This window comes from Populus euphratica, unplaced genomic scaffold, assembly GCF_000495115.2.
Source record: "Populus euphratica unplaced genomic scaffold, PopEup_1.0 scaffold159.1, whole genome shotgun sequence".
In the NCBI taxonomy this organism is placed as follows: Eukaryota; Viridiplantae; Streptophyta; class Magnoliopsida; order Malpighiales; family Salicaceae; genus Populus; species Populus euphratica.
Genome location: NW_011499962.1, coordinates 294123 through 305482, shown reverse-complemented (window position 1 = coordinate 305482; position 11360 = coordinate 294123). Strand labels below are relative to the sequence as shown.

The 11360-nt window shown below is 36.6% G+C and overlaps 2 protein-coding genes across 4 annotated transcripts in view; one reads left to right on the top strand and one right to left on the bottom strand.

The window, feature by feature from the left end:
• Nucleotides 1-260: 260 nt before the first annotated feature.
• On the bottom strand, nucleotides 261-3759 carry LOC105138772 (transmembrane protein 184C-like). 2 transcript variants are annotated; one of them, XM_011044964.1, is made up of 5 exons: nucleotides 3579-3759; nucleotides 2397-2689; nucleotides 2182-2304; nucleotides 1762-2052; nucleotides 261-784 (listed from the first exon to the last, which is right to left on the bottom strand). In XM_011044964.1, exons 1-5 carry the CDS (start codon nucleotides 3742-3744, stop codon nucleotides 581-583), a joined length of 1077 nt encoding a protein of 358 aa, XP_011043266.1. In that variant the 5' UTR covers nucleotides 3745-3759; the 3' UTR covers nucleotides 261-580. The 2 variants fall into 2 exon arrangements, with proteins under 2 accessions (XP_011043266.1, XP_011043269.1); XM_011044967.1 differs by having other exon boundaries at nucleotides 2397-2898; nucleotides 3579-3667.
• A 1311-nt stretch (nucleotides 3760-5070) lies between these two features.
• Nucleotides 5071-11360, top strand: part of LOC105138771 (beta-galactosidase 6-like) — a 13046-nt gene continuing 6756 nt past the window's right edge. Inside the window, exons 1-15 of one of the 2 annotated variants that reach the window (XM_011044962.1) lie at nucleotides 5089-5293; nucleotides 5390-5478; nucleotides 5594-5689; nucleotides 5950-6062; nucleotides 6377-6443; nucleotides 6559-6651; nucleotides 6948-7091; nucleotides 7230-7318; nucleotides 7445-7550; nucleotides 7674-7761; nucleotides 8191-8309; nucleotides 8915-9079; nucleotides 9313-9512; nucleotides 9876-9970; nucleotides 10440-10549. In XM_011044962.1, the coding sequence (XP_011043264.1) occupies nucleotides 5284-5293; nucleotides 5390-5478; nucleotides 5594-5689; nucleotides 5950-6062; nucleotides 6377-6443; nucleotides 6559-6651; nucleotides 6948-7091; nucleotides 7230-7318; nucleotides 7445-7550; nucleotides 7674-7761; nucleotides 8191-8309; nucleotides 8915-9079; nucleotides 9313-9512; nucleotides 9876-9970; nucleotides 10440-10549 (1584 nt within the window). In that variant the 5' untranslated portion in view covers nucleotides 5089-5283. Of the gene's footprint in view, nucleotides 5479-5593; nucleotides 5690-5949; nucleotides 6063-6376; nucleotides 6444-6558; nucleotides 6652-6947; nucleotides 7092-7229; nucleotides 7319-7444; nucleotides 7551-7673; nucleotides 7762-8190; nucleotides 8310-8914; nucleotides 9080-9312; nucleotides 9513-9875; nucleotides 9971-10439; nucleotides 10550-11360 lie in introns of both variants that reach the window. The other variant, XM_011044963.1, reaches the window with a different exon arrangement.

Sequence of the window (11360 nt, the reverse complement as noted above, 5' to 3'; positions counted from 1 at the left end):
AACTGCTCTTGTCTTGGCGCCACCAATCTCAAACAGAAATCCTTCACAATGTTTCCAACCAGTATTAGCTCAGAAATCAAAGCCAATTTTGGTTTCGAAAAGCTGTCTACAGTTAAGAATCTTGTGCAATCTGAAAAGTTTCAACAGCTCAATCATTGAGATTAAGATAAAATGGCAAGTCCCAGGTGCCCAATGAGTTTGTTGTAGTACAAGTTTGAATAAATCAAAGTGCCCATTTTCATCTCTGTTGTCAGCCTCGCTTTCAAACAAACCTACTCGCAGGCTGTCTCAAAGTTATATTGCATTAAAGAGAACCAAGAAAGCATGTGAGACCAGATACAGTATCGACATTTTACTAGAATTAGTTTCTGTGGTAGGCAGAAGAAAACTTTATTTATGAAAATGAGCAAATTTGTCCATAACAGACAACACAGCAACATTGCCATGAGAGAAATGGGAGAAAAAAGGGCACAACATAATTAACAAAGGTAGACACTTCATACTCCATTAAAGTATAGAGCAGACCTATGGAAGTGCATTTTCTAGCATGTGCCCTCCATGGTCTAGAATTCCGGTCATATCATTCACTTTTCTTAAGCATCTTTGTATCAACTTCTCCACTATAAGGTGCAACATGGTATGCATACCGTTGGAGAACAGAGAAGACAACCATCTCCAAAATTACCAAGACATTCTGATAAGCTTCTTCAAGGTGCTCCACATCCAACCAAAAATGATTAGGCCGAATGATGCCCATCGAAACAAGCATGTCAAGCACTATTCCCTGCACATGGTTAAAAAAAGGCCTTCATGGACAAGCGATGGCATTCATGTGCTGTTAAATAACACAGGTGAAAGGACACCATAAATAAAACTGGGCAAGACAAAAGCAGGGAAAGGGAGAAAGACAGAAGGAAGTTGCAATCCTCTGTGATCTGGAGATGCATATACAGTCTACACAAAAACCTACATATAGTTAGACACTTATAGCCACAGCTATAACCCCCTGATCTGTTCTAGAGAACAAGTTAACCCACTTCCTCAGTTCTGGAACTCTGATTAGACAGTCCAAATGATTAGCGGTGATTTAAAAAGCATTTACAATGAGTTTCCCGAAGGCATTCTATAGGCCCATAAAACTACAAAATGCATTAGTTATACTGCACAGCTCTATTTCAAGGCCTTTGAAGAATCTCCAAATGGAATTTAATCAAATATGCATGGCCCTGATCTCAAATTTAAAGGCACAAGCAAACAAGCCACAGCCATCTTTTTTCAGTTACTTATCCATATCGAAAGCACTAATCTGATATATTCGAGCCAATTAAAATCTGAACCACTCACACCAAATATCTCAATAAAACTTGAATCCGAACCATCTCAAAGCAAAAGATTTAGCTAGCATATAGAGTAGCTTCCCATTAGAATGGTTCTGTTTTAAGTGACTTGCAGAGGCCCACCTATTTTCTTCTTAAATAAATCGTGAAAATGATATTTGCACAAGGTGCCATAATCTTCAAAGATTGTAGAATTCCTTTTGATCGGATTAACCTAGATATTCTCCCTGTCTATCCTATCTGGGATGAGGGAGATTTGGTTGGTTTGCTTCAGGTTGTTAGGTCTCCTTTTGTGCCCTTGGAGCCCTTGAGGGCTTGGTTTGCACCTTTGGCTTGAGAACACACACCCAACCTTTGCACAACAAAGCAGGAGGGAGAGAGAAAGATGAACAGGAAGCAGAATGAGTACGGGGAGGATACTTACCTGCCAAAAGCAAAAGAAGACAACCCCTTTGATGCATAAGAACTTTGCAAGAGGCTTGTGTGGTGCCAACTCTTTTGCAAATACATGGTAAAACACTAGCAGAGAATACAAAGCCAGTGAAACGGAAATGTTGAGGATAATGGTGAATATCCAACTCAACCAATTCGGGTAAATGCCAAGCATTTGCAGAGTTATCATCAAGATCGAACATGTTGGGCGAATGATGACAAATTGCCATGTCCAGTTTTTGAGCACTACTAAATTACGGTGGTCTAGCCGCACCGTGTGAGGCTGCATTTTATATAAACGTAATGTGCTTAAAAACTTGGATAGACAAGTCAATGGTAGCATTCCTCTCATGTAACTGTTATATATTATAAATTATAAACAGGAAATAAACTGCAGAAATCATTTCCATACCACAAAAAGTGTCATTGGGAAGGCATGGTGAATTTCTCTTCCTTTGACCTCATCAGGCACAATATTTTTGCTAATGGATATTTTCAGGTAACTATACAGCAATGACAAGAACTTGGCAATTACCTGAGAGTAGAAATGAGAAACTAGAACTGTTGTCATAAGCGAAAGGAGCCACAAATCAAAGTTAAATCACAATTATTGCATTGAAAACTCACCAAGGCCTCATAACATTCCTTAACTGAATCCAAAAAAGTGAAGAATGCTTCACTCCCCTGGAAATTCAACAAACCCACAAAGGAATCAACAGCATATATGGGAGCCATTAGGATAATAATTATTATGGCCTTCTGTTCCTTTGGATTTTTCCAGTAAAACAGATGCTGTGATAGGAGCTGCACTGTAAAGAGCAGTGTAAGCAGCACACAGAACGCGCACCCTAAAAGGGTAATCTGTCCACGATCCATATTGCTGAAATCCATGATTAAACAGCTAACTGAGAAGCAAAAATCCACAAAAGAACATCAGCAAACCATCAGAACCTTTATTACCAGTTCTCAGTGGTAGGAATAAATGCAGCAAATGCTACTTTAACAGATCAAAGTCAGATAATAAAAGGAGAAACAATAAGTTAAATTCTAAAGCAATTGCAAGGTGGCAAATGGTGATAGCAGAAGCAATCAACTACTATTCCTCTATACTGCACATTCAGATCTGCAACTGGAAAACATCAATTTAGGATATATCAGTGGATGATAAATGTGTGAGCTTTACTGATGCATCAAACTTAGGGTAACATACATATCCGTGCATATATGCACATGTAAATAGGCACACAAGTATCAAGATTTACAGTAAACAGTTACAGATTTGCCGATGATGGCACATCCGAAATGCAATCCTCTAGTTTCAGAAGAAAAATTCAGCTATCTAATATACGAACAAAATTTTAGAAGCAACTGAAGCCCGTCACGAAAATAAATCCTTTAAAAAACAAAGCAATAACCCAACACAATTACCAAAGTTTGGCTTGCTTGTATGTTCCTTTTGAGATAATGAATTCAGAGATATATTGGGAACTTCATCAATCTATAACTGTGGCAGTAATGCATACGCATGCACATATATGCAGATGCAAATAGGCACACATGTATCAACATTTTTACGTTAACATTTTCAGGGTCATTAATAATGGCAGGTATAAAATGTCATGAAGCACAACTACTGATTAATCCCATGATGCCGCAGCAATCTAATCCTCTTAATCAAACCATTAGCTACATTCTAGTAAGATCCAAAGCAACCATTTCAAGAAGATACCAACCTCAGTGTAATCTTAAGAGAACTGAGCAATATAAAGTTTGTGGGGTTCCTTTAACGTAGAAAAAAGAAACACTTACAGGACCAAGAAGATGAAGTGAGACTGAGATTTTCCTGATTGAGTTTTTCTGTCTTCTTTTCCTGCTTCTCTGGGATACTGTAAGAGAACCCCCTATATATTTTTGAAGATACAATGATTGGAGTTAAACTAAACCATAAATCACTGTTCCAAGCGAATGATCGCATATGACCGGTTAAAAAAAATCCACGTTTTGTTTCTTTAATTATTTCACAAACTTAGAGCGTGATGGGAAGTAATAAATAAGGCCAATCAAGATCAAGATTTTGCCTCCAGTCAGTTCTCGACACCTAGCACAGTCTGCGAGTCCATGTTCTCGTGTTTTTGATTCGCGATAAAAAGGACAAACGGGAGAGATTTCTTTCGTTTTCACTATTTTTGTTTTTATCTTTCTGTGGTGAAGAAGGGCTAAGGACCTGTTTCAAAGGAAACTGGGAATTAAAGAGGACTGGTGGATCGTCAGAGACGAAACTGTTAGTCAACATATGGTTGTTGAGCCATAATTTAGTTTTTATTTGATACTCTAATTTAGTTTTTATTTGATACTCTGGCGATGAAAATTTTTAAAATATATTTTAAAATTTTTAAAATTATTTTTAATATTAATACATTAAAACTATTAAAAAACACTAAAAAATATTAATTTAATATTTTTTCATACCAAGCATAATTTTAAAAATCTTCTAAAAGCAATTTTAACAACACTTTAAAACAGGGATTAAGTGAATTTTGTAAGTTGATTTGTAGGTTCGGGATCAACCCCAAGTCTGATTTAAATTTTTTATTTGAAACAGTATTATTTAAACTAAAAAAAATATTTTTAATCAGAACTCGAGATTTTATGGTATTTAAAGAGTAATTAGTGATATATTATTAATTATTTTTTAGTTTATTTTTTAAAAAATAGATAGGGAGAAAGAAATTTTAGGCTGAGATAATTTTATAATTTTTGATGAATTATGAATTTTATCATCTCTTTTGTCTTTGTACGTGTTTTATTAAATAAATTAAAAAAATAATTAATAAAATATCAATAGATATTTGTTAGGAGTATTAAATTCCTGACAAATCCAAGGTCAGTTGTCGGGCCAGGCCAATGGCCGACACTCCAGTCGTCTAGGCTGGAGAGAGAATGTATAGAGATTTGCATGCGGAGATTGCTGGAGAGAGAATGCATGGAGATTTGTACGGGGAATATTTGTGCATGGGAGGCTTTCGCATGGCTGGAGAGAGAAATTTTAAAAACTCTAGTTGGAATACGCCAAACACCCCCTTAATTTTTGAACACTCATGAACGTGGACAACCCACCTAGCCTTTGGCGCTATAACACACCGTCAATCGAAACTGCCAAAAGCAAGAAACAGGGCAATCTCGCATGTCGCCGCTCAAGAACTTCCAAAATGTCTCTTTCTCATCAATTTCTTTATCGTCTCATTGTATCCTCTTTCGAAAAAACTCTCTTCCTTTCACAATCATCGCTGGACAAAACAAAGCTTTGTAAATGCCGTTTGGATAATCATGAACGTACAAGATTCTCCTCCTTAAAAAACGTTCTTTACTTATTCCTCCTTTTCAGTTCAAAAAAATGAAAGGAAACAAACAAAACCCAGAATCTATATCTTCCTTTCTTGGTAATGTTCCTCTTTACATTGCTCGATCACTTTAAGGAGCAAAAGTGGTTCACTTCTCCTAGTTCCATAGTTTTATGACCAGTGGTATTATGGGATGCAAGAGTTCTTGTTTAGCATTGGTTTTGCTTGTTGTTTTAGTTTTTCAATGTTTTTGGGTTGAAAGAGTGTGGTGTGTTACAGTGACGTATGATCACAAAGCTCTGGTGATTGATGGAAAGAGAAGGGTTTTGCAGTCTGGTTCTATTCATTATCCTCGAACCACTCCTGAGGTGGGTTCTTGGTATTTTCTCAATTGCATGTGTGCTGTTTTGAGTGGTTTCGTTGGTCATATGATGTTGTAACGTGTGATAAAATGTAATGTGTTTGTCGGAGACGGGATTTCAGGTGTGGCCAGAAATTATTAGGAAATCAAAGGAAGGGGGGCTGGATGTGATTGAGACTTACGTGTTTTGGAACTATCATGAGCCTGTGAGAGGACAGGTAATGTGCTAGCCCTTGAGTTTGTTTCGTGAATTTAATGCATTATTTTTTTTGGATTAATTTAATGCATTATTAGATGGATAGGAAGTGTGATCGGTTATACAGAATGATGATTTTAGTCAGTAGTCTGCATGCATGTTTCAGTGTTTGTTTAGTAGCAATTGTGTGCCTGTTGATTGTTTTGAAATTTGGGACAACTGGTTATTGATTCTATTGTCTTAATTTGTCGGGGGTGTTGATGATTTCTTTGGTTTTTACAGTACTACTTTGGAGGCCGGTTTGATTTAGTGCGGTTTGTGAAAACGGTTCAGGAAGCTGGTCTTTTTGTTCATCTGAGGATTGGCCCATATGCCTGTGCTGAATGGAATTATGGGTCTGTTTCTGATTCAATTCCCCTCTTTCAGTCTTAACACTCCTCCTTTTCTGTTTCCACACTTTGTATGCCTCTCTATTCCTTATTTATTTTAACAAATTAGAAAGTTTGAAAGCGTGTTTGTGCTGCTGCATTTCATCAATGTGCTGCATAATGTCTGTACACTACATAGACAATGACCATAAGGCTCCTCATGATACAGGATAATTGTCAAGAAACATCATCATAAGTAATCTGCTCCAAAATTATTCAGGCAGTTTCTTTCTAGTTTAGCATCAATATTATTTTTGAGTTCCCTTAATTTATTATGACAGGGGTTTCCCACTTTGGTTACATTTCATTCCTGGGGTTCAGTTTCGAACAAGTAATGATATATTTAAGGTACATTATTATCTTGATGATGATGTTGATGATGCATTTAATAGTAATAATGTTACTGCTGCTGATTAGTTTAATCTTTTCCAATAAGTTACATGATGCATCATTGTCCCTGCAGAATGCAATGAAGAGTTTTCTGACAAAAATTGTCGATCTAATGAAGGATGAAAATCTTTTTGCATCACAAGGAGGACCAATCATTCTTGCTCAGGTGGTTGACCAATATTCTATTTCTATTTATTAATTGTAGAAACTTAGAATCATAATTTTTCATTCTACAAAAGACATGTACTGTCTTTGTGAATATCCTGCTCTGTGTGAGGACTTTTGACACTTCTTAGATCTTAATCTTTTCTTGGTTTCTAGTTGAAAATTCTTTCAGGACGCGCTATTGTTAAGCTCAGACATATGTATAAGTTAGCCACTTCTGTTTATGAAATCAGCACTATATTATGTTGTGCAACAAGAAAGTCTTGTTGATTTCATGTCCCGCGTGTGCTGTGACAGGTTGAGAATGAATATGGAAATGTTCAATGGGCATATGGTGTTGGTGGAGAATTATATGTCAAATGGGCTGCTGAAACTGCTATTAGTCTGAACACAACTGTACCTTGGGTGATGTGCGTACAAGAAGATGCTCCTGATCCAGTTGTATGATTAAATTGATAACAAATCCCCTTTTTTTTTTTTTTTTTTTTCTGCAGGTGTATTTTGAACAGCTTATAGCAACTTCGGACTATAACATGCTTTGTATTTGTTCTTGCTCGTGTGTTTATCATTTCATTGCAGATAAACACATGCAATGGATTTTACTGTGACCAGTTTACCCCAAATTCCCCTTCCAAACCAAAAATGTGGACTGAGAACTATAGTGGATGGTAATAATCCAGAGCTGATTTAGCTTAATTGTTTCCTTGTGAGAGAAGATCAAGAATGATTCAAGGCTCTGGTTATTCAGAGAAGTCTGAAGAATAAGATGTCCTATGTCCTATTCAACGTTGCAGGTTTCTTGCATTTGGCTATGCAGTTCCTTATCGACCTGTTGAGGACCTAGCATTCGCTGTTGCACGATTTTTTGAGTATGGAGGTTCTTTTCAAAACTATTATATGGTGAGGCCGTAATATGTTCTGCTTCTCCTATTCTGTTTTTTACATTAAGCGAACCTAATGTCATAACACAGCTATGCACCTCTCATTTCCATTTCTCTCCTCTGTGCTGATATTTATTTGCAGTATTTTGGTGGAACCAACTTTGGACGAACTGCGGGAGGTCCTTTGGTTGCAACAAGCTATGATTACGATGCCCCGATAGATGAATATGGTAAAATTTTTGAAAATGGATATACTGATTTATCTCAGCTTAAAAAGATCCCTAAGTCGATGCACCCCCAAGTAAATTATTCCATTTAACCAGTAAATCAATCTGCTGAGCTACAATCTTATCATTGTCTTTGCACACAGTAGATACATTGGTCCTGTGCAAGAGTCACTTTCATGGTCACCTTTTTCAGTTCACTGTAATCTGCATCATCACCATGATGTTTCTGACCATTTTAGGATAGAATTAAGTCAATTGGCATATACTTTGCAGTTGACCTGTGTTAGTGATAAGAATCCTTTTAATTACATCTCTTGTCTAATTATATCAGAATCATATTTTTTTTAGCGCTTTGCAAGGCAATATTTATCCGAGATAAAGCTGTAGTTTCAAACTGATACAGAATACCTCGTGGCTGTTTATCTAATGCAGGTTTTATTAGACAGCCAAAGTGGGGCCACTTACGTGATTTGCACAGTGCAATAAAGCAGTGTGAAGAATATTTGGTCAGCTCAGATCCAGTTCACCAGCAGCTAGGCAACAAGTTAGAGGTATGCTGGATGTAATACATGAGTACCTTCTCCATCAAGATTGAATCACCAGAGCTTCCCAAAACCCTGAATTTAGCTTGCTTACACACACACACACACACACACACTTATGTTTATGACTAATTTAGTTAGAAAATTTGTTTCAATTCTTACTCCACGGACCCCAATGGCTGCTTTTGTTACCTACCTCATTGAAAATTCATATTCTGTTAATGCTCTGCTGTTTTAGATGACAGGCTTGGTGTTGTCCACACAAGTCTCCATTTCTTTGGAAACCAGCTTCTGATATATTTCGGTCAATTTGACGACTAAACAATACATAAGACATTGTTGGGATAATCTTTGTTGCCAAGATGCTGTCCTTGATTCAGGACTAAGGAACAAAATTTTTTGCTTATATTAAAGCTGATAAGTTGTTGACAAATCCTGCTTTTAGTGCTTCCCATTGCAATTTTAGCAATGACATGCTTATGTTTTCTACATGCCTTTCCCTAATGCATTATGCAACTCATGCTTTAAGATTCTCACGCTATATGATGCCATTAATAGGCTTTCTTTATTGGTTTCGTGCATTTTGCACTGACCGTTTTCGTTTGTTTCATCAGGCACATGTCTACTATAAGCATTCCAATGATTGTGCAGCCTTTCTTGCCAATTATGACAGTGGTTCAGATGCAAATGTCACATTTAATGGCAACACGTATTTTCTTCCCGCATGGTCTGTGAGCATACTTGCAGATTGCAAGAATGTCATTTTTAACACGGTGAAGGTACTCACTGAAAGATTATAAATGACTAAAGACTAAATGGAAGTGACTATATGCTCATTGTCCTCTTAGCTAATTACAAAATTCTTTTGCTGGTACATAGGAAAATGAAAAATTTGCGTGGTGATTATGTGACTGTATTGATAAATGTAGCAATCATTCATACAAATTTATAGGCAAAAGACATGCTTGAATTCCGCAGCAATTCATTTCTCGCAACCTTCTTTGTATTGAAGGTTGTTACGCAAAGACATATAGGAGATGCTTTGTTTTCCCGCTCCACCACTATTGATGGAAATTTAAGGGCGGCATCACCATGGAGTTGGTATAAAGAAGAAGTGGGTATTTGGGGTAACTACTCTTTTACAAAGCCAGGTTTACTGGAGCAGATCAATACAACAAAAGATACCAGTGATTTTCTATGGTACTCAACCAGGTAATTCATCCGGCCTTCATCATTAATATTGTTGGTTCTTGTGCGGACGAGTAATTGATTAGAGCTAGTTAACTTGCAAAACTTGGATGATCAGTTAAATTTATTCTTTTCGAAATCAAATGTTTCTACCAACCTTTTTGTTTTTTGTTCAGATGGTAAGTGATTTAATGAACTAAGCAGGCCTCTGATTTATGTTTTTGTTTCCTTTCAGACATCATTTGAATCTATGCTGTATTTAGTCTTTTCTGAAGAAGACTGGTGCCTTTTTTCACGACCGTTTACCCATACTAACTTCTACTTTTCTCATGACTCTTTAATTTTGGTTTTCCTTCTCCTTCGGGCTTTGCTTCACCATATTGGCAGTCTTTATGTGGAAGCTGGACAAGACAAAGAACACTTTTTGAATATTGGGAGTTTGGGGCATGCAGCACTTGTTTTTGTCAACAAGAGATTTGTAGGTAAGTATGCTAGTAGCTAACCGACTTGATTTTGCACTATGTGACTGTTGTCTCTATTATGCTAATTCATATTGAAATTTTGTTATGGATTTTTTTTTTCCAATTGATTTAAATTTTTTGTTCAGGATGCAAGTCTTCCCCAGTTTTGATTGGTTTTAATTTCTGTATTGGAAGCTTCACTTTGCCCTTTTTCTTCATTCTTCATGACTCTAATCTGTTTTTAGCTGCTGTTTCATCATATTTTCAGCCAGCATTCTTACATCTTCAGTTTCTCTGATTGCTTATCTATTGTCATCATTTCACATGGAATCATCTTGAATTACAGTGTTCCAATGTTAGCTAATTGCCTACGGGTACATTATCAGCCATTCTGATAAATAATTTTCAAAGCCATTCGTTGCTGCTTTGCCTGTTGTGTCTATGAGTTAATATGATTAGTGGTGCAAATTGCATATTGGATACACTTCAGCTTTCGGATATGGTAATCATGATGATGCAAGCTTCTCACTCACTCAGAAAATTAGTCTTGAAGAAGGAAATAACACACTGGATGTTTTAAGCATGTTGATTGGTGTACAGGTAATGACAGATTCATTTACATTCCAAGTAGATTGTACTGATGTGTGAACACAAGCACCATCTGATCAGTTTTAAATGTTTTCTGCAAGTCGATATGCGTTGGCACAAAATCAGTACTGTACTTTTTCGCAATAAACTCCATGAGTGTTGGACAATTTAGCTCTTCTTTCTGCCCAGCTATGACCCATACGAAAATCTCTTGGCTAGGGGTCTGTAAGCGGGTGGCCTACCCTCATATATTTCCTTCTCTTTATAAGAGTTTGCCAACCTTAATATATGAACATGTAGCTGCACGTGCACATGCTTCTTGTTCAAGTGTCTGCCTTAAGCTTATGTTATTTGTCAACTCTTGTTCATAAATCATTCCTTTTCCCTCATAATCTAAGGGAAAGTTCTACATTCCTGGTCCGTGTGTCATTTTGTTATTTGATGATTTTTTTTTCAAGTTCTTAACGAAGTATCAATACAAGCCACTTAAACATGCATAGTGATGGGACACCGGACCCGAAATATTATTTATGCACGCGAATGATCATAGACGATGGAGGATAGCCTAAACAATTGAGAGATTGGGCTTTAACTTATGTTTTGGGTTTAATTTATGTGAACTTTTAGTTGAGTTTTATTAATTTGGCTTTATTTGTTGGGTTTGATTTAATTATTGTTGGGTATTTTATGTAGTGGGCCATAAGCCCAATCACTTATTGTAGTTAGGGTTTTAGTATAAATACCCTACTTTTCTAAATATTAAGGACTTTTTGATGATTATTGAAAAATATTGCAGATTTTGCATATCTCCAATCCCCTTTCT